General features: G+C 40.0%; 1 protein-coding gene across 2 annotated transcripts in view; it reads left to right on the top strand.

Moving 5' to 3' along the window:
• The window catches only part of WNT5A (Wnt family member 5A), a 33050-nt gene extending 19328 nt beyond the window's left edge, over positions 1-13722 (top strand). For both annotated transcript variants that reach the window (XM_063940839.1, XM_063940840.1), the window contains exon 5: positions 11209-13722. In XM_063940839.1, the coding sequence (XP_063796909.1) occupies positions 11209-11667 (459 nt within the window). In that variant the 3' untranslated portion in view covers positions 11668-13722. The remainder of the gene's footprint in view (positions 1-11208) is intronic.
• Positions 13723-23902: the final 10180 nt, after the last annotated feature.

Raw genomic sequence — 23902 nt, 5'->3', positions numbered from 1 at the left:
GCCCAGCATCTCCTTGTGCGGCGCCGGGACACATCGGGTGAGGTGAGCCGGAGGAGGCGGAACTGCGTTCCGTCTCCAAGTGGAACTGACGGAACGCAGTTCCGCCCCGTTCCGGCTCACTTTAACCCCTGGTCTTATAGGAGTTTCCATATTGCATTTTACCTGCAGCTGTTTTATTTACTATCACAATGTGCAAAACAAAAGAGTTAGAAATAAACACCAATGTTTTCTAGTATCATATCTGCTTAAATGTATTAAAAACACATTTGGTAAACCCCCCCCCCAAAAAAAACAAAAAACAAAAGGCAAACATGGGTAAATGTAATTGTGTAGTGAATAATATGAAAACGTCTAAAACTTTTAATGCAATAAAAATAAATATTACTGCACTTGTTTTCTGACTTAAATAGCGACAAATTTTGAATATAAAGTGTATTATTTTTCTTTTCACCTCATCCATTTGCTAATGGCTAAAGGGGTCATTCCGAGTTGATCGCTAGCTGCATTCGTTCGCTGTGCAACGATGAGGCAAAAAAATGGCACTTCTGCGCATGCGTATGCGGCACAATGCGCATGCGCGACGTACTATTACAACGACCGAAGTAGTTTCACACAGGGTCTAGCGAAGCTTTTCAGTCGCACTGCTGGCCGCAGAGTGATTGACGTGAAGTAGGCGTTTCTGGGTGTCAAATGACCGTTTTCAGGGAGTGCTCGGAAAATCGCAGGTGTGCCAGGAAAAACGCAGGCGTGGCTGGGAAAACATAGGGCGTGTTTGTGACGTCAAAACAGGAACTGAACAGTCTGAAGTCATCGCAAGCGCCGAGTAGGTATTGAGCTACTCTAAAACTGCACAAAACTTGGCCGCCGCTCTGCAATCCTTTCGTTCGCACTTCTGCTAAGCTAAAATACACTCCCAGTGGGAGGCGGCATAGCGTTTGCACGGCTGCTAAAAAAACAGCTATTGAGCGAACAACTCGGAATGACCACCTATATCTCTACTTCTCTGAGAAGTCTTGCTGTGAGCAGTTCTCTCCCACACTCGGGCTGTGCACTTTCATGGCTGTAAATTGCTTGCCTATCTTGTAATCTATAGAACAGAAAAGGGCGGCGAGAGCATGTTTGATGTGATTATTATGGTGATTGCATGGATAAAGGCAGGGCCTATGACCATGGGTTGGGTATGTTATGCCGGCTGCCGGTCAGCATACAGATACCAGGATCCTGGCAGCTCGCCACGCAGCGGTCTCTCTGCGCTCGCTACAGGTTCTATTTCCACTCTATGTGAATAGACACTGTGGGCCGGCATTCAAAATGCCAGCATTTCTAGCATTCGGGATCCCGGCGTCGGCATGCTGACTGCCGGGATTCCGAGCGCTGGTAACATAACTGCTTCCCTTTACCATATGTTAGTAGGTAACTAATGAAACACTGAACTTATTTTCCATTAATGTGACTCTATGGGCCTCAAACATTGTATCAACATTATTACATACAAATGATCTCTCAGATGGAATTACCCAGACAGTGTGCTTTGTGATGCATAGTTATTTAGGGGCATATGCATCAAAACTCGGATATAGATGAAGTGCCAGCAAATCGGCTCCTGGCATGTTACAGGCTGTATTTGAGAAATGACAGTTGGGAGCTGAGTGGTACTTTATATCTCTCCACCTTATCTCCCTCAAGGCTTTGATAAATCTCCCCTAAGTTTGGGGAAAAAAAGCATTTGTACATAGAGTTTAATATATAAAACTTAAAAATTCTCGTAATTGATTTGTAGGAAGGAAAAATTTTCTCTGTGTCATTGAAATCCTCATTACTGTTGAATAGGGCACATTCACCTAATTTCTTTGTTGCTTTATCCTAATATAAATAGGATTGCTGTATAAAAATAATCAAATTACAAGGATTTCACTTGCTTTCATAAAGGAGTTACTTACTCTGCTTGCAGAAATGACCACGCCATTGTATTCCTTTGTCTCACAACCACTTCCTAAGAGAACACCATCATTTTTGTCTTTGTTTCATAGTGGTAGATTTAATAAAGCTTCTAAAACAAACAATAGGAGTTGTTTCCCATAGCAACCAATCACATTCTGGTTGTATTATTATTATTATTATTATTATTATTATTATTATTATTATTATTATTATTTTTTTTTTTTTTTTTAGAATGCAATAGGTAATAGATAACATCTGATTGGGTGCTATGAGCAACACCTCCACTTTCATTTTGTAGAACTGTAAGAAATATACCCCATAATCCCCTTTCTTCTGTTGATCATACACAGTAATGCAGGCATTCCCAACCACGGTCCTCAAGGCACACCAACCGTGCAGGTTTTAGTGATATCCAGGCTGCAGCACAGATGGTTAAATCAAAATAACTGAGCCACTAATTGACACTTGTGCTGGATATCACTAAAACCTGCACTGTTAGTGTGCCTTGAGGACCGTGGTTGGGAATGCCTGCAGTAATGGGAATACTCTTTTTGATGGGGGTGCTGTAGACTTAATGAAGAGTTTTGTACACTTCCTAGCTGGTCGATGGGCTGACTTGTGCTGCCCCGCCGCTGAGTGTATTATGTCAAAGTGAGGGGCGGAACTGTCAGCGCAAAGGGGTCAGGCTGAGCTCCTGGAGCTTTCTAAGGGTGCTTTACATTGCTGCTTTCTAGGCTGTAGGGTGCCAAATACAGACAGGGTAGCACTGTTGCTGGGTGGTGGTACTGCTCTTGTACCCCCACTTATGTCCCGGATTTTGTATAACAGCACTAGGGGTGCAGTCCAGCCTGACTGGAGTGAATAGTTAAATGTGCAGTGAAGTTCTGTTTGAGCGTTTAGTTCCCCATTCTCTACCCCTGTACCTCTGTGGTTTTGCCTTCATCGACTATTGGGGGTAATTCTGAGTTGATCGCAGCAGGAATTTTTTTTTAGCAGTTGGGCAAAACCATGTGCACTGCAGGGGGGGCAGATATAACATGTGCAGAGAGAGTTAGATTTGGGTGTGGTGTGTTCAAACTGAAATCTAAATTGCAGTGTAAAAATAAAGCAGCCAGTATTTACCCTGCACAGAAACAAAATAACCCACCCAAATCTAACTCTTTCTGCACATGTTATATCTTCCTCCCCTGCAGTGAACATGGTTTTGCCCAACTGCTAACAAAATTCCTGCTGCGATCAACTCAGAATTACCCCCCTTGAAAGCTGCACTATCATTTGTTGACTGAACAATTGGAACAAGTGACTCATGTTTGGCAGCTAGAACTTACAGTTCAGTACAGTCAAGGATGTGCCTATATTGAGACAGCAAATATTGTGAGGCAGCAAAACCCCCAACATATCCAATTATTGTTTAAATTTAGAGATGTGAGCTGCCCCATGTTTTGATTTTGGTTCTAATTCATCATCGTGTTTTAGTTTTGGCAAACCACCGTCAAATGTTTGGTTCGGATTCGGTTTTTGGCTCTGTTAAAAATTGATTTAAAAAAATCAATATTTTTTGATAAAAAGCACACAAAAAATGGATAATAAAAAGTAATTTTTGCAATACAAACCCCAAAATTCGGATTTAAAATCCGAATTTTGAACTACGGAAAGATCAGAACCGGGACTTGGTTCAGATATCCTCAGAGAACCAGTCTGGGTTTTGGTTCAGTCCAGATCTACAAAATGTGGGTGGATTCGGGTTTCTGGAGAACCAAGCTGCACATCTCTAATTTAAATGTATAAATTGGTCATATTTACCTAATCGTTAACTTAGTGTGCATAATACTTCAAAAATACCATATTTTACCTTTTAAAGTAGCATATACAAATGTGTATGGTAGTTTGTATAACATGAGTGGCAGCAAAATGACAAGGGGCACACTTAGGTGCAGGTTACATTCATTTTCGTACATAGGAGTACAGCCATGCTTAGTAGATGGACATCATGACCACCACTTTTCTACATTTGTACAGAGAAACAATATAAAACTATAGTCCTTATTCAGGTTTGTTAGCAAACCAGAAAAAGCACACTAATGGGCAAAACCATGTGCACTGCGAGTGGGGCAGTTGTAACATGTGCAGAGAGAGTTAGATTTGGGTGGGGTGTGTTAAAACTGAAATCTAAATTGCAGTGTAGAAATAAAGCAGCCTGTATTTACCCTGCACAGAAACAATATAACCCACCCAAATCTAATTCTCTCTGCACATGTTATATCTGCCCCCCCTGTAATGCAACATAGTTTTACCCATTATTGGCATTAGTGGACCTTATTCAGTAAGGGTTGCAAAATTTGCGTATCGCAATTTAGCCGATTATCGAATGTCTGCGCATGCACAGTGTTCGCATTGCGCACCTGTAAGAAGTAATAGTGACAGAAAATGCATACACATAGTGATCCCAATTACAGACGCTGTTTGACTGACAGGAAGATGGCATTTATGGCAGAAACATGACATTTTCTGGGTGTGTCTGAAAAAAAAAAAGCAGGCGTAGCAAGGAATTTTTTAAGGAGGGTCAATTATCACTTCCAGCTAGGGTGGACAATCCCGGGTCATTTTTTTCAATCCTGGGTATCGGGATTGAAAAATGGTCAATCCCGGGATCCCTGGGATTGGCTTTTCCCTGTGTGGCCCCGCACACATAACTCACCAGAAACTGGGTGTGGGCGGGTGGGACACCTCATCAGCTCTCTTCCTGCGGCTCCCAGCGGCGCGTGACAGCGCAGCGTGACCTCTCACTCCACGTGATGCTGCGCTGGGGCGCCGGGAGAAGGAAGCCGGGTAGTGTTTGAGTGTCCTGAGGATACTCAACTCTGATACCTCAATCCTCTGGATTGGAGCTTCAATCCCGGGATTGAATCCCGACCATTTTTGGCTCTAAATCCCGGGATCCCGCCGATCCCGATACCGGGATTGGCCTCTCTTCTTCCAGCCTCTTGTGTCGCAAGATTTGTGGATGGCCTTGCCTGGTGCAGATAGGAAAAAACTTTGATGTTTCGGTAATTGTGTATGGTTGTGTGATCAGCCCGCATATTGCGATGCATTCACAATTTCTGCAATGAGCGTTTTTTCTCTATTTCTGGGCGGTCACTATTTGATCGCAGCAACTGCTTTTTAGTAGAAATTGCAATTCTTATTTAATAAGGTCCAGTGTGCTGTTTTGGTTTGCTAACAAACCTGAATAACCCCCTATGTACATATTTACCTACTTTCTGGCTGCCCCATGCGGGAAGGATCAGCCAGGTTATTACACCAGGGCAGGGCCAGCAACAGAAATCATGGGGCCCGGTACACTGAAATCTCTGCCCCCTCAACCACACTCGACCCCCAACCTACTCTAAATATATTCACTTACATACATGTACATGTGTCCTTTTACACTATTGCAGCATCGCCGAACACAGGTTGCGGCATAGTGGGTCGCATACGTATGCTTGCTCCCGCTATGCATACCCTGCTATGGGGCTAGCAGCGGGTGCATATGCACCCCAGTCCCACCACAGAACAGTGCTATACGCAGCAAAGCTGTAGCGGGGAACATCTGTACGTGTGTGTATGTATGTATGTAAAAAAATAAATAAAAATAATATATATAGTGTGTGTGTAATATATATAATACTATAGTATGAATGTATGTGTGTGTGTGTGTGTGTGTGTATATATATATATATATATATATATATATATATATATATATATGTATGTATGTATATGTATGTATATATATGTGTATATATATATATATATATATATATATATATATATATATAATGTCGCCGTACTGCATTTTGTGAACAGGATCCGTGCTGTGAAGGCACCGGACAGTAATTTGAAGTTCACACATGGGCTGCCCTACTCCTGGAGATGTCTGTAAATTCCATAGGAGGGGGAGGCAGGGGTGTTGGCGCGCAGTAGTTCGGCGGGCGGGTACTAAACAATTATAGGTCGGCGCTGCTCTTATTTTGCGTGTCCATGATCTTCGGGGCCCCTTTGACCCATGGGGCCCCATACAGTTGTCCCCTTTGACCCCCCCCCCCCCCCCCCGTCGCCGGGCCTGCACCAGGGGGTGTGACCTCTAATATGGATAACGGACTACAAAATGAAGGCTGAATGATTAGGAGGCTTCATATAAAAATGGTAAATTTACTATTACCTGCAAAATTTACAGGTCTGCTGAGATTTTTTAATTTTGATTACAGTGTATAAATTGATTGTGAAATGTTGGTGAATCATAGGCATATGACAAGTTGTGGTTAGCTAGTCTCATAAAAAACGGGGAAGTAGGAATTTTGTGAGTTTAGAATACGTCAATTAGGGGTGTATGCAGACTTCACGATGTACCATTATTTTTCCATAACACCTCATCATGGGTAGACGGTACAGGGTGTGTGGATGCACGATGGCATCATCATGACCCCACCACCCACTATTAAATGCCCAGATTACTGGCATTGTATAGTGGGTGGGTCTGTGATGGTGCTGTTCTATGTGAATCGCATCACCGGCCTCTCTCTTTCGCCCACTTTCAAGAAGTGTTGAGGGGGGAGGGCTAGGGCGGTGCATCAAGCTGTGGAGGATTGAGGTCAGCTCCAGGAAACTTGCCTTCCTTTCTGAGGAACTGGGAGCGCCACCCGATTTTTCAGGAGCTTCCCGGCCGATCTGGGAGAGTAGGTTCAATATGTGTATCCATCTGCAATAATCATTATAGACTCTAATAAAATGAATTTCTGTACCATACTTGCTGACATACTTGGGGACAAGTGCAATAGGTGTGGCAGCAGAATTTGCACAATCAAGCTCCACACACTCCCTAAGATATGCGGGAGGCTTGACGATCTTCTGACAGCATAGTTACCCCTCCCCCCCCCCTTCAAAAAAAAAAGAAATGTGGGTGTGTTCTGGATTTTCCATGACGATAGCCAATTATGATTTCTATCCACTTGGGTATTATTGTGACAATGTCCGTTCAGGTCTTATTATAGTGACAATAAGAGTATGCGCAAGTGATTCCCAAAGGGTGAATTGGGCCACATGCAGGGTGCCATGGGGTCTAGGACCAAATCAGATTATTCATGGTTAACGTGATAGGCAAAATCAGTGCTGGCGAATACCAATCATACAGTATGTGTACAAGCAGATGTGCAACCCTGTGTGCCTCCACATAATTGACCCTAAATCAGTGGTTCCCAAATTAGGACTTCAAGGCACCCCAACAGTCCAGGTTTTAAGGCTATCCATCCTTGGGCACAGGTGACTTAATTAATACCTCAGTTTGATTATACCATCTGTGCCCAAGCATGGATATCCATTAGACCAGGACTGTTTGGGTGCCTTGAGAACAGCATTTGGGAACCACTGACTTAGGTTCAGTTACTTAAATGAATATTTTTTTCTGAATTTCTCAATAAGAAACTTCTGACCTAGGGGCGCTGTGAAAAAAATGCTGATACTCTAGGTTGCGAATAGTCTAAAAAGTTCGGGAGCCACTGGTATATGGCAGTGAACTATGAGACTTCCAGAGCCGGATTACCAAATACAGACTAGGCACCAGCCTATGGGGCCCACACCTTTTAGTGGCCCTGTGACAATGGATACAATTAATATTGATTTGATCTTGAAAGCAAATTACAATCAAGCTTTCTTAAATTGCTTCAAAAAGGTAGAAAAAATTAGTCAACTGAAAGAAACAAAAACTTTACATTTAAAGACTCTATAGAGAAAATACTGTATTAATGGAATGTATCCATTAACAACTTAAAGTATGTAAAGCATAGACATCAGATTCACATTACCATTTCCAGATTGTAGACTGTTGATTGGTAGAATTTAAAAAGGTATTAGGAGATAATTTGTAAGGTTGGCCCCGAGATTTCGACTGCCTAAGGGCCTCCATAGGGTTTAATCCATCACTGGAGACTATCATTGGGCTTTTAGTTAGCCCTCTATTGTCCAAGTGAAAATGAAACCTCTTTCTCACTTGGGCAAAATTGATACACTACTTTTAAGTTAGAGCTGCTCCCTAAAGTTTTGCCGAAAGGAATGGGCAAGGAAACTATAAAGTGACTATGATTACAGATATAATGGTTTTATTTTTGTTTGAAATCTGTCCATTCATTGATCCCCATACTTAGCTTTTACTGATGTGATCACCCTGTACCCCTTAGTGGTGCTTATGCCCTCTGGGAACTATTCTGGATGGTAAAGAAGAAACATTGGCACATATGATTCACTACTTCTGAGTCATGTGCAGTGGTCTTGGATCAACCACCTTGTTTACGGTGTTGATGTTAGAAGTTCTTGTCATTGGCTGTATGGAGTAGCACTGTATAAAAAGTGAATACTGTGATCCCATGAGAGGGATCCCTACTGATGTGGTATCCTTATAAGTACAATGATTGTTCTAAAGTGGGAAAACTTCTCTTTAAAGTAATTGGCCTGTTTTTAATATCCCATAAATTTTACCCTACTGCTCCAGTGTCTCCCCTGATAGTCTCTCAGGGCTTCTTAAGGAAGAGGTTAGTATGGATGCTCCAGTGTCTCCCCTGATAGTCTCTCAGGGCTTCTTAAGGAAGAGGTTAGTATGGATGATGGTAGTAGTAGTAGTAGTAGTAGTAGTAGTAGTAGTAGTATTTAAAATTTTATTTTTTGTCAATAATATACAATGTCTCACTCCTACATAACATATGTGGACAAACAGAAGCAAATGTTGTCCCTCACCACACTATTGAACCTAAGGACACACTTTACTTATTTAATATTTCTTTCTAAATTTCTCAATAAGAAACCTTTGACCTTAGGGTGCCGTGAAAAAAAATCTGATACTCTAGGGCGTCGAGATTCAAAAAAAGTTGAGAACCATTGACATACAATATATTTCAGACCTTATGTAGATTGAACATTTAATAATATGCATATTCCACATTTATCTACAATTGCAACCTTTAAAATACTTTTTCTGTTACATCAATAGTCTAATTCAAATGTATTCCCTTTTATTTTTGTTTGCTCTTATTATGCTTTGTTGTGTTTTTTTTTCCAATGAGAGTATCAGTTTCTGTGTAATATAGATTGTTCTAATGCAGAAGTAAGGGGGAACATAGTGTTTGGAAGGTGCTTACTGGTATTTCACTTTATATACAACCCCACAGTACCTATGTTGGTAGGGATGTTCTAATTTGTAGGTTGGCCTATTTGTAATGTAGGTGGGTCTTGTGTGTGGCATAATTTAGCGTTTTTGAAATGTTGTGAGGTATTTTTATAGTTTTAATTCATTAGCCACTTACTTCTATGTAGCCCTGTAACTACTGAAACAATTGTTGTCCTAGTAGATGTTGGAGAAACCTCTTAATAGAGTAATATAACTTTTAGTAATGTTTTTGTTTTCCTTTTTATACAGTTTACTAATGCAATAAAAAAAATGGTTATTTAAATCTAATGCTTACAAACCATTGAAGAGTATCTTTATTGTTCTTCTATCCACTGTCAACAAGTAGGGGGAGCTAATTACCCATGCTCTGGCTTGTTGGAGGGCCTGGCGGGGGCCCGGGTCCATCCCTCCTCACTCACACCCTAAATATACTTACCTTGATCTGGGAAGCGATTCCCTCCTCCACGGTACCATCTTGCCAGTGACATCTTTGGCAAGATGGCCCTGCACAGTGAAAGCAAAGACTCTGGCTCTGTGCGAGAGTCTTTTCTCTCTAGTGCACATGCAACATCTTACCTAATATCACTGGTTAGATGATGCAAAGGAAGAGGGACCCACTTCCCGTGTCAAGCAAGAAAAGAAGCTGATGCCCCCACCCGAATGGCCCCCACTGTGGAGCGAGCAGTTTGACTTTGTTGGTGTTATATATTTTTTGTAAGAGATATGGCCACACACCCCTGTTAAGGCCACCCCCCCTTCAGTACCTCGGCCCTTTGCTACTCTTGATGGCTCTGCTTATTTGTGGAAAGGTAACTCTGAAACCTGTAAAAAAAATAAATAAATGGCCCATTATGTTCAATAAGCAATTAGCAAGTATTCAATTAGTGCAGTTTTTCGACCAGTCGAAAAAACTGCACTTTTCGCCCATTTTTAGGTTGAATTTACATTTGACCTATTCAATGCCTGTGCCGTTTTTTCAACTATTTAAAAAATCCAGCGCTGACGAAAACCACGTGTATCAACCAGTCGAAAAATTGGGACTTAATTGAATACCCCCCTAAGACTTTAAGCGGTCTATTCTGAATCACTTTAATTTCTGCAAAATAGGTGAAATTGAACGTTTTCAGGACCATTCATTCTAAAGGTAATGCAAAGATATTCCGAAATGCATCACTCTTTAAAAATACTACATATTCTGAGCTTGACTGCGGGACCTTTGCCATTGACGGATGGTATTTGTTCCCGCACCCCTGTCCCTTCCCTATGTTCAGGTCTTTCAACCCGGATCCGCTGTCTCCATAGCGGAGAATGCTGAATTGCACTGGTGACTTTTGTGTCCACTGCATCTACTCGCAGTGAGCTGGATACTTAATTATTGGGGACCATCTTGCCTCCAATAATTAATTGAATGAATTGGCCCCTAAGTAACAGACTGCAGAAGACTTTGATTTCTATGTGATATTCTGTATACCTCTAAATGCATATACCTAATTATTTGACTGGACCAACACATCATGAATGTGTATTTAAATGTCTCTGTAGCTAGTCATTTTAGGATTAAAGGGACAAGCTGTTGTGTTCTTTCAAATTTTTACATGTAGATGTTACCTGTAGCTCTTTTATAAAGGAACACTTTGGCTTCAAAGGAACTGTATTTGCAGTTGAATATTTTCCACGGGAAATGGGTCAGAAGAGCACTCTCTTAATTAAAAATGGTTTGTGAGTTTATTAAGTGCTGAATACCATCATACTGCATGACATAGTTAAATCTTGAGGGTTGGCTGGGAACATGATAATGTTGGTAGTGAATGCTCATTTATAAAGTTGGTAGCGAATGCTTGTAATAGACACCCAGCAGATGTGATGGAAACAAATATAGAATAAACATTTTTAAAAATAGTTTGTGTGACCCTATAGCTATCCCTAGAATGGATACATGGACGAAAATAACCTTGAAGATAACTTATTTGTCCAATTAGTCTCTGTTTACTGTCAAAATACTGTCTGTATGTTTAACTGCAATTGCCTAGTTGGGGTGCACTAAAGTGACCACTTCTTTTCTTCCATTGCAGGCTGTAAGTACTTTGGCGGATGTTGCCTGCAAATGCCATGGAGTATCTGGCTCATGTAGTTTGAAGACGTGTTGGCTACAACTAGCCGACTTCCGCAAGGTGGGAGACCTTTTAAAGGAGAAATACGATAGTGCGGCAGCAATGAAACTCAACAGCCGAGGGAAGCTGGTGCAGGTGAACAACAAGTTCAATTCCCCCACCACGAACGATCTGGTTTACATCGACCCAAGTCCGGATTATTGTGTTCGCAATGAAAGTACTGGGTCTTTAGGGACCCAGGGAAGGCTGTGCAATAAGACGTCAGAGGGCATGGATGGCTGTGAGCTTATGTGCTGCGGAAGGGGTTATGATCAGTTTAAAACAGTACAGACTGAGAGATGCCACTGCAAATTTCACTGGTGCTGTTACGTGAAATGCAAGAAATGCACCGAGATTGTTGACCAGTTTGTATGCAAGTAAGACACAAAGCGAATGACTATGAACGATATTAAATATCTGCTTTAATTTATAGAGGTCACTTAGGAGTTGCAAGCAGACAGCAACTGGATCCATTTCTATCCTATCACTACCGCTCTCCGAGGAAAAAAAAGAAAAGAATACGTAATGAAAAAAGAAATGAACTGAAAATATTTATTTACAGAAATAAAGACTTTTTAAAAGTATATAATTAGATAAACTATGTCCGAAGTGCACGGGAAATAGAACATGTATAGTAGGTAAAGACAAGTTTATATGAATGAGAGAGTGAAACCCAACATATGGATGAACACAGACAAGTTTTTTTTTTTTTTACATTTGTGTTTGTTTTAAAGGTTGTGTTTAGTGGTTTGTGAAGAGCTCACTCCTAAAATGCTCCAAAGTCTGCCCATTATAGGCAGAAGTTTCTTATTCTCTGGTGACATTATATTTTCATACTAGGAACTACTATTCATTGTGTGGTACCTCTTGAGATCATGGAATTGCACTTTGTCTTGCGCATAAAGTCTTATGTTCAGTTTCAAATGTTCATACTCCTGAACAGACAAGCTACCAATAATTTTTTTTACACAAATCATATTTTGACAAAAAAACACAAACCAAAGTATTCCTCCTACTCGCCACACTTCCACTATTCTTAAAAAGAATAAATAAAGTTTGCTAATTAATAGAAGAAAAACAAAATTAGTGAAAAAAATCACCTGTTTAGTTGGGTCATCTTGATTTTGTAACTTTTCCAGTCTTCAAGTTAAATATGTCATCTGTCTGACCCTGATACACAGCTGCACATAACTTAAATATTTTTTAAAATTCATATCTCTTACTGTATTTAGATTAAGATATTTAAAGTTCCACATTTTTTTATGAGCTAAAGCCATTTTAATAATGCAAAATCATACTATGCAGTTTTTAAGAAATCATACTTTACATAATATTAATACTATACACTAAACTTTACATACAATATGATTACATTTATGGGAAATTGTGGTCTAATGTTTTCTATTTCAAAGCTTTTGTGACTATATGTATATATCCCTAAATACTGCCTGTAATTAAATGTATGTATTTATTTACACATTTATTTAGGTGACTTTTCCTTTATTTTTTTATTTCAAATCAACAAATTGAATCTTATTTTAAAAATCTTTTTCGACATTTTGTATGGGTATAAATTACAGAATCTTTCTTATTGGTGTCAGGTTTCAAAGGGGTTGTTCTGAAAACTTTTTAAAGCACATATTGATAAATGGTTCATGGGCTGTAAGATAAATCAGAGAATCAGAGGTACTAAGGGTGGGTTTCACTATATATAATGCACTTGAAGCCATTTTTTTTCCACAATATCCTTACCTTCATTTGTAAGGGAATTACTAACATGAATTTTTACTAAACTCCAAAAAATAACCCAGATTTTTTTAAATAAAATATCCCCAAAAAACCTTGTAAAAATCTTATTTAAAATATAAAACTTTTTTAATTCAAATATTTTTGAAGTCACACAACAGAATTTGTTTTCCAATACATTACAGCTGTTAAGATATATATATTTTTTATAAATAATTCACACTTCCATGCCATATTGTAAAATTATTGTTACTATCGATTTGATTCCCTTACAGTGGTTGAAATATCTTAATTTATTATACATGCATAACATACTGTTTTTAGAAAATTACAAGAATGATAAATTACAGTAAGCACTAAATTAAATATTTTGGATTTATTATGCAAAATCTATTTTTATATATTTTTTTGACAGCAAGATTTTTTTTCTTGAATGATTTGTTTTAAGGACAAAGCAAATTTACCAAACCAGACTATACATTTGAGTTATTTAATGTAAGATATTTTACTTGTCATCAAGAAATGTAAATCTGTTTTTTTTCTGTGTGTTGTACATGTAATGTACATATTTTGCAGCCCTACATGATTTGTATATTTCTATGGCTTAAAAAGGATTCCAACAAAAGGTACATGGCATATGCCACAAAGAAAGACAGATTACAAAATAAAAAGTTGGTTTGTTATTATAAAGTGGTTTTGATTTAGCAACCTTTAATACACATTTAAAGAAAAAAAAATAACAAAAATGTAACTTGGTCAACTTTTTTTTTACATTTTAGCACAACCCACTATTTGAACAATTTATTTATATAAATCTGACTTTTAGGCTTCGCCAAGTTTAAGAAAAAGGGTCAAGGAATAACTATTATTTCAGATGTATGTAATTATAATGTTTGTGTGAAGTTTGCATATGTTTGACTGCAGTTACACTTTACTAAAACAGCATTGCAGCTATTCATCAATATAAACTAAAATATTTTATAAACCATGGTAATTAAAAAGAAAAATCTTCTTTCTATTACATTTAGATTTAAAATTATTCGACTTTACAGTTTCTTTGTAACAGTGTTGCTCTGAGGGAATTTTTTTCTTTCATATTCATTTGACTCCCCCCCCCCCCCCCCCCCCTCTCTCACTGTATAAAATGGCAAGATCAGATGCACTGAACATTTAGTTTATGATGTTGTTGTAATACCTTTTCAAATACAAAATTGAGCTCTAAACAGTAATGTGTGATCGACTAAATCTATTGTCTTCCTCCTCTAAACTAAAAGCTTTACCTACAAAGACTAATTTAGAGACTTGTTCAGAAAGGAACAGTATCTGCAAAAAAAAATAATTAATATTGACATTTTTGTGGCATTTGTAATAATGTCAGAGATGTCTTTTTAGTGTAGAAAACCATACTTTGCTTTTTATTTGCTTTTTCTGTTACTTACTAAATGTTCTCAAATTTATTTTCCGACTTATTCAGCAAAGTGTGGAAATAAATGGAAGAATGTTTGTAATCTGCTACTGAAATGCATATTTCCGTAGTAGATATATATTTTCAGAATACATAACTTTTCTGTGTAATACCCCATTATCCCTCTTTTCTTGCTGCTGTGACTGTGCATTTGTTTTTGTTTTTTGTTTTTTTTGGCCCCTTCGTGAGGTTTTTTTCCTTTAAAGCAGTTGCTCACTGGAAGATAAATGATTATGCTGGTTTTCCTATATTACAATAATGCCATTTAAAAAAAAAAAAAGTTTTGGGGTTTTAAATGTAAAACTAAATTTAGTATAAGACTTGCATTGGGCTACACATATAGCAGATTGAAGACATGTTTGTAATATTTTGACTGGTCACAGGTGGATAAAAGGAAGTATATCTAAATTGAGTTTTGTACCTACATATTTCTTTAGTAGGTGCTGATGTTTGTAACCAACATTGATTCGTAAAAATTATTATATAAAAGTATCATTTATTGTACACCTTTTGAAAGTATGATTATGGGAGTGTTTGAAGTGGCAGAAATATAGTTTAAATACATGTGCTAGTCAGCAGTGCAGAATAGACCACAAACCAGTATTATGTTTCTCAAATTTCATGCAGTGCTGTACTGTGTATGAATAGATGGTGAACAGACATTAGTGAAAATAAAATTAGCGATCACCATGTGAATGGTAATAAAGTTTTATTAACTGTGTAAATATATTTTAAATACTAATTTTCAGGAAAAAATGAGTTAAACTCAGGTCCAGATTTAAAAGAAAAACAATGTGTGTGTGTGTGTATGTATATGTGTGTATATATATATATATATATATATATATATATATATATATATAGTGTGTGTGTGTATGTATATATATATATATATATATACACACACACATATATAGATATATGTGTATGTATGTATGTATGTGTGTGTGTGTGTGTGTGTGTGTGTATATATATATATATATATATATATATATATATATATATATATAATAGGTAGCAAACTGTGTAACAAACAGCGGCACTCAGAGACTGACACAGCGTGAATAAAGTGCTGGTGCTTTTAATTCATGGCTGGTAACTCCAACGTTTCGGGGCGCGCAAGCCCCTTTTTCAAGGTGAGCCAAATACAAAGTGTGAAAACAGTGCAAAACATTTACCTTTATGGGGAGGAGGACCCACATGTGGGAAGGTGTGCAGCGTCCTGGGGAGCCTGGAGCTTCCGCCCTGGATGTGGTGATGTGTCAATGCCCCGGTCACGTGACCTCCAGCGTGTCCCGGGCCGTCACGTTGCCTTGGCAACCAGACGCTCCTTGGTTGCCATGGATGCCTACGGCAAGTGCGGGTGCTGGGGTTGCGGAGGAAGCGCGACTTCAGGCTGAGGGTGATTGAGAGTGAAATGACAATTACATAAGATAGGAAGAAACTGTTACAGTGTGCTGTCGTAACATACAGCATACCAAAAACAGACATGATAAACTGGATTAAAAGATCACCTGGTAGTCTAGCACTAGCAATCTCATAATGGATCAAAGAGTCATTAATGATAAACACCTAAATTATACAATACTATACCAGTGAGAGAAATACATATTAAGCGGCACGCATAAGTCATAAAGTGTGAGGGCTGATGGGTCTGGTACATGATCAGAAATGTCAACAGTACAACCGTCCCCATAGTCAAATGGTGGAGACAAGTGCTAATAGATATTACTCAGAAGACACTCCATTGGATTCTGTCGTTAAGACCTTTCGGCCTCACAGTGTCCAATCTATACATCCACGTTGCTTCCCGTCTAAGTAGGGTGGCTGCTCTGTCTCCGCCTCTTGGATTAATGGGGATATGGTCAATAATTTGGAACTGTAAATCTTTCAACGTATGTTGCTTCTCGACATAGTGTCTGGCCACGGGTTGTTCCGATTTCTTGGATAAAAGTGCTGCTTTTAATGCGGACCTGTGCAGGGCAAATCGCTCCCTGGCATTGCGTATGGTCTTGCCTACGTACTGCTGTTTACATGGACACGTAATTAGGTAGACTACATGAGTTGTAGTACAGGTGAGTACGTGCTTGATACTGTAGGAAGTCCCTGTGGAGGTGGATTTGAACCTTGTGCCAGTGATCATAGTTTTACAGGTTTCACAGCCTAAACATTTATAGCAGCCTGATGTTTTAGTTAGAAAATTAGTGGTAGGCGTGGAATCAAATCCTGTGATGTCTGGATGTACCACAAAATCTTTAATGCTTCTGCCTCTTCTGTAGCACATCATGGGTCTTTTCCTCCTTAGCCCAGTTAGGTTCTTATCGGTGGAAACTATGGGCCACAGTGCATTAAGGGCCCGTGGAATTACAGCACTGGATGTATTATACTGTGCCACGAATGGTACAATGTCATTACTCTTCTTGATGGTCGGAGTTAGGAGTTGTTCTCTGTTTGTCATCAAGACTTTTTGTTCGTTGGTGAGTAATAATTTGCTGTTGTAGCCTCTCTGTTTGAACCTTGTAGTGACATTATCCAGAGCAGATTCCAGTTGTGTCGGATCACTGGTAATTCTGGCTGCCCTCATGTATTGAGATTTAGGAAGCCCCTTTTTGAGGGCAGTGGGGTGATGGCTGTTGTATCGTAATAAGGTGTTTTTGTCGGTTGGCTTATAGTACACCTCAGTATGCAACATGCCGTCTTTGATGATGACGTTAACGTCCAAATAATTTAGTTTAATCGGGTCACACTGCGATGAGACTCTAATGGTGGACGGTCTGTTATTAATGACTCCGATGAACTTTTCAAACCTTTCTTTGCCTCCGGTCCAGAGCAAAAACACATCATCTATATATCTACAATAATGTAGTATATATTGTGAGTAAACATCATTATTGAAAAACATAGCCTGTTCTTCCTCTAACATAAAGACGTTAGCAAACGAGGGAGATACATTGCTTCCCATGGAGCAGCCGCTTACTTGCCGATAATACTTTCCATCGAATAAAAAATAATTGTGGGTTAGTATCAGTTCGAGTAATCGCAGGAACAGATCATGATCAAGATTGCTCATATTGGCTTTGGTTAAAAACGATCTCATTGCCGGGTTCCCCCCCGGAAAGCCATCGATAAACTCGATTAGTTTCATAATCCTCCTGGACTGTCAATAATTTGACCCGTTTGAATTTGATCAATTCTTTTTTGTGATTGTCGCAGGCCATTTGTAGTTTCTTGATAGATGCTTGATTGCTATCAGAAGTGAGTAGTGTATGGTGTTCCTGTTCAAAAGACTGAATTTTATCACGGGTGATTTTCAATTCCCTGCCGGCTTCCTCTACCACCAGCAGCATGAGGTCCATGCTGCATTTGTTGAGGATGCCGGTCCAGCGTTCGCAGAACTCTACGTTAAATCTTCCAATTGTAGGAACGTTGCGAATGCGGAATCCTCTGGGTATTATTTTTTTCGCGATAGTAGTTGGACAGGGAGATCCCGTGCAGTCCAGGAGGATTATGAAACTAATCGAGTTTATCGATGGCTTTCCGGGGGGGAACCCGGTGAACATAAGCCTTATAACCACCGATCGAGATTCAGCTGGCGTAGAAGAAGGGAGGAGAGGCAGAAAGGCAATGCCACCTCCAATAGCGACAGCGATTTCGTCTTAGCCGACTCAGAAGGTCCCCCAGAAGCCCAGGATCCCCCTTTAGGGGCAAAGCCTGCCACAGAAGCAGGCACAAAAACCAGAGGGCGCCCACCCGCAGGGGACAACAAAACAAAAGGCTCCAGAAACAAGAAGTAGATACCACCTACAATCTTTCTGATCGAGAACTCACCCCATTGGAAATTAAAGTATTAAATCGTGGACTCTCATTTGTCCCTACAAATGAATTTGATGAACTGACCTGGCAAATTGATCTACACAAATTCACTCGCAAACTCCGCTTACAAGAGCACTTTCAAGATCAAGTTCCAGTCACCACTTCAGAACCGCACCAGTCCTTCATTAACTCCACCCGCAGCTCCAAGTTTGATCCACCATCGTCCAATCCATCAATAAAAACCTTTACACGGTTACTGGACGATTCCTTGATGAAGTACACCCAGGCTAATCAGAGTCATCATCGCAACATGTCACGCTCTGAATTCAAAGCCCTAAAGCAACTTGCCACCTACAAGGATATAGTGGTCCGCCCCGCAGACAAGGGGGGTGGTATAGTCATTATGAATTTAAGCGACTATAAACAGGAAGCATACCGCCAGCTGGGTGATACATCAGTTTATGAAGCGCTGACTGCGGATCCAACCAAACAATTCAAAATTGAAGTGGATAACATCCTTGATTCAGCATTCAATACCGGGTTAATAACCAGCAAACTATGCAAAGCGCTCAAACAAGATTTCCCCGTGGTCCCCCTGTTATTTCTGGTCCCCAAAATACATAAGAGTTTAGATCATCCTCCCGGCAGGCCGATAATTTCTGCGCACAAAGCACTTTATCAGCCGATCTCCATTTTTCTGGACAGTATATTGCAGCCGCTCATCCTGGCGCAACCAAACTACCTCAAGGACACTACCAGCTTCTTAAATCTACTCAAGACAGTCGATGCGATACCCGCGGAAACCATCATCTGCACAGTTGACATCTGTAGCTTATACACCTGCATTCCGCACGACCAAGGGCTAACGGCAATGAGATCGTTTTTAACCAAAGCCAATATGAGCAATCTTGATCATGATCTGTTCCTGCGATTACTCGAACTGATACTAACCCACAATTATTTTTTATTCGATGGAAAGTATTATCGGCAAGTAAGCGGCTGCTCCATGGGAAGCAATGTATCTCCCTCGTTTGCTAACGTCTTTATGTTAGAGGAAGAACAGGCTATGTTTTTCAATAATGATGTTTACTCACAATATATACTACATTATTGTAGATATATAGATGATGTGTTTTTGCTCTGGACCGGAGGCAAAGAAAGGTTTGAAAAGTTCATCGGAGTCATTAATAACAGACCGTCCACCATTAGAGTCACATCGCAGTGTGACCCGATTAAACTAAATTATTTGGACGTTAACGTCATCATCAAAGACGGCATGTTGCATACTGAGGTGTACTATAAGCCAACCGACAAAAACACCTTATTACGATACAACAGCCATCACCCCACTGCCCTCAAAAAGGGGCTTCCTAAATCTCAATACATGAGGGCAGCCAGAATTACCAGTGATCCGACACAACTGGAATCTGCTCTGGATAATGTCACTACAAGGTTCAAACAGAGAGGCTACAACAGCAAATTATTACTCACCAACGAACAAAAAGTCTTGATGACAAACAGAGAACAACTCCTAACTCCGACCATCAAGAAGAGTAATGACATTGTACCATTCGTGGCACAGTATAATACATCCAGTGCTGTAATTCCACGGGCCCTTAATGCACTGTGGCCCATAGTTTCCACCGATAAGAACCTAACTGGGCTAAGGAGGAAAAGACCCATGATGTGCTACAGAAGAGGCAGAAGCATTAAAGATTTTGTGGTACATCCAGACATCACAGGATTTGATTCCACGCCTACCACTAATTTTCTAACTAAAACATCAGGCTGCTATAAATGTTTAGGCTGTGAAACCTGTAAAACTATGATCACTGGCACAAGGTTCAAATCCACCTCCACAGGGACTTCCTACAGTATCAAGCACGTACTCACCTGTACTACAACTCATGTAGTCTACCTAATTACGTGTCCATGTAAACAGCAGTACGTAGGCAAGACCATACGCAATGCCAGGGAGCGATTTGCCCTGCACAGGTCCGCATTAAAAGCAGCACTTTTATCCAAGAAATCGGAACAACCCGTGGCCAGACACTATGTCGAGAAGCAACATACGTTGAAAGATTTACAGTTCCAAATTATTGACCATATCCCCATTAATCCAAGAGGCGGAGACAGAGCAGCCACCCTACTTAGACGGGAAGCAACGTGGATGTATAGATTGGACACTGTGAGGCCGAAAGGTCTTAACGACAGAATCCAATGGAGTGTCTTCTGAGTAATATCTATTAGCACTTGTCTCCACCATTTGACTATGGGGACGGTTGTACTGTTGACATTTCTGATCATGTTCCAGACCCATCAGCCCTCACACTTTATGACTTATGCGTGCCGCTTAATATGTATTTCTCTCACTGGTATAGTATTGTATAATTTAGGTGTTTATCATTAATGACTCTTTGATCCATTATGAGATTGCTAGTGCTAGACTACCATGTGATCTTTTAATCCAGTTTATCATGTCTGTTTTTGGTATGCTGTATGTTACGACAGCACACTGTAACAGTTTCTTCCTATCTTATGTAATTGTCATTTCACTCTCAATCACCCTCAGCCTGAAGTCGCGCTTCCTCCGCAACCCCAGCACCCGCACTTGCCGTAGGCATCCATGGCAACCAAGGAGCGTCTGGTTGCCAAGGCAACGTGACGGCCCGGGACACGCTGGAGGTCACGTGACCGGGGCATTGACACGTCACCACATCCAGGGCGGAAGCTCCAGGCTCCCCAGGACGCTGCACACCTTCCCACACGTGGGTCCTCCTCACCATAAAGGTAAATGTTTTGCACTGTTTTCACACTTTGTATTTGGCTCACCTTGAAAAAGGGGCTTGCGCGCCCCGAAACGTTGGAGTTACCAGCCATGAATTAAAAGCACCAGCACTTTATTCACGCTGTGTCAGTCTCTGAGTGCCGCTGTTTGTTACACAGTTTGCTACCTGCATTAATTCCTCCAGATGGCACCTGAGCAACATATCCATCGCTAGGAGAGTGCCGATCTGACAATTGCAAGTATATATATATATATATATATATATAAATGTATGTGTGTGTATAATATTCCTAAGAAAACTATACCCTTATCCCGCACTTCGAGAAAGGGATAGCTGCACCTCTCAATGTATCCTGTTAGTAGGACACCCAAGACAAAATTCTAATAATTAGAGTGGGAGGGCGCTCTTACATTTAATTCATATATTTAGAAAGAGACTGAAACTAAGGGCCACATGCATCATCGCTTGGAAAGTGATAAAATGGAGAGTGAAAATGCACCAGCCAATCAGCTTCTAACTGCCATTTTTCAAACACAGCCTGTGACATGGCAATTAGGTTCCGATTGGTTGGTACTTTTTAACTCTTCATTTTATCACTTTCCAAGCGATGGTGCATCTAGCATTGAGTGTATGAACTGTTGAATTTTACTTAATAAGTGGTCCTCTGAAGCAATATTTATTAAGTAAAATGTAACACTTTCTACACTTAATTCGAGTATCAATCTAAACTTACATGTAAGAGCACCCTCCCATTCTATTTATAAGATATAGATTTTTTTTATTAGATACATTTTATATTTATATATTATTTGTTATATTTACTTATTTTTAGAAATAAGCTATTGCACACACAATACTAAGAATAGCCTTTAATACTTTAATAGATAATTATTTAATATAACAACACTGTTTTTACCAGCAGAGATTAAACTACATGAGAAAGCAGGGTTTCCTCCTGTGGGTTTTATATCTATGGGGTCTATCTATATACTAAGCCTTGGGGAGTAATAAAGTGGAGAAAGAAAGCACCAGACAATCTGCTCTTAACTGCCATGTTACAGGCTGTGGGGCCTATTCATGAAGCAGTGAAAAGTGTGGAGGTGAGCCAGTGGAGACGTTGTCCATGGCAACCAATCAGCATTGAAGTAACATTAATAATTTACATACTATAAAATTGTACAGAGTAGTTGATTGGTTGCCGTGGGCAACTTCTTCACAGGCTCACTTCTCCACCCCTTTTCACTGCTTCATGAATAGACCCGTGTTTGAAAAATGACAGGCGCTGGTTGTTTGATACTTTATCTCCGTCCATTTTTATCTCTCTCCAAGACTTATTACATAGACCCCTATATTTGCAACTTCTTCATATAAAATGTGTATGAAGTCTCTAACTTCTAATACTATATGTTGCAAAAACTACAAGTTAATTTGTGGTGTGTTATGTTTCAAGTTGTTTAAAATAAAATGTAATTGAACACTTTCTTTTCCATAAATGACAGAAAAAAGTCTAGCTTGGTTTATTTTAGTGTTTTAATGTAAAGTTCCCTATTTTAATATACTGCTGTGTCAGTTTTAATGTTCTCTTCATGGTGTAGAGCTTTTATCTTTATCAAATCCTTAAGGATTGGCATCATAGTAATAATATTTATTGGGTGTAATGTACTCAATCATCTATATATGCTTTTTGTAAACGCCAGATAATCCCTTTTATATGCTTCAAAGACTGTGGTAAATTATTTTAGGTTTTCTGATTTGTAGATTTAAATTTAGATGTGTAGGTCCAGACTTATAAAACAATGAGAATGTTTGTTTTGGTTACTAACAAATTGTGGGGCAGATGTATTAACCTGGAGAAGGCATAAGGAAGTGATAAAGCAGTGATATGTGAAAGGTGATAAGCAAACCAGCCAATCAGCTCCAATATGTAAATTAACAATTAGGAGCTGATTGACTGGTGCATTTATCAACTTGCACTTATCACTGCTTTATCACTTCCTTATGCCTTCTTCAGGTTAATACATCTGCTCATTAACCTGTTAGAGGATAATTTATTAATTATTTTTTTCTTATTGCTTTACGCCAGGGACGTGCAGTCAGGGGAGGCAGTGCCTCCCCTGATAGTAATGATTAAAATAATACAAAGAAGATACTTATGACACATATTCTGTGTCATAAGTAAATGCTTTGGCCTTTATATTATTTTAATCATTGCTATATTTGTAAAAATGCACTTTAAAGGTGTTTCGGAGGCACCGCTCTTGGTGCCTCCTGCTGTCAGTGTGTAGGAGCCGGAAGCGGCCGGAAGCGGGGGGCGGGGCCAGGCATTGGCCAGCAAAAAACCCATTGATAAAATCCCTATAAGCGGCACCTAGCTGAAGTGCCGCTTTGACAGGGGCGTGCTTTCAGCTCATATGGAAAGCACGCCCCTGTCACTGAGGAAGCTTTAATTGGGCATTGGTTGATTTGGGGAGGGGGCACCACAGAATGTGCCCGCTTGTCATCTAGTACGTTTTTTATACTTCATTTACAATTACTATTTGCGGCCGTCTGTTCCTCAGCCCATCCCACAGCCTGTCTCCCTGCACCGTGTCAGCCCCGGCAGGGCCGTATCTAACTGGTGGTGGTGCTACTCGTGGATCTACGGGCCGGACTCGCAGGGGCGGACTGGGACGCATGGACTTCAGGTCGGTCCCTGTTTGGCCGGTCCCGACTCCCCCTCCATGGCCATCACTCACTGCTTTGCCTGGCTGGTTGCCGCGATCGGGGCTCACGTAGGGAAATAGCTTCTGCGCATGCGCAGAAG

The sequence above is a fragment of the Pseudophryne corroboree genome, chromosome 9 (assembly GCF_028390025.1).
Source record: "Pseudophryne corroboree isolate aPseCor3 chromosome 9, aPseCor3.hap2, whole genome shotgun sequence".
NCBI classification, from domain to species: Eukaryota; Metazoa; Chordata; class Amphibia; order Anura; family Myobatrachidae; genus Pseudophryne; species Pseudophryne corroboree.
The sequence above is the reverse complement of the archived record's forward strand: the minus strand, read 5'-3'. Positions and strand labels throughout refer to the sequence as shown.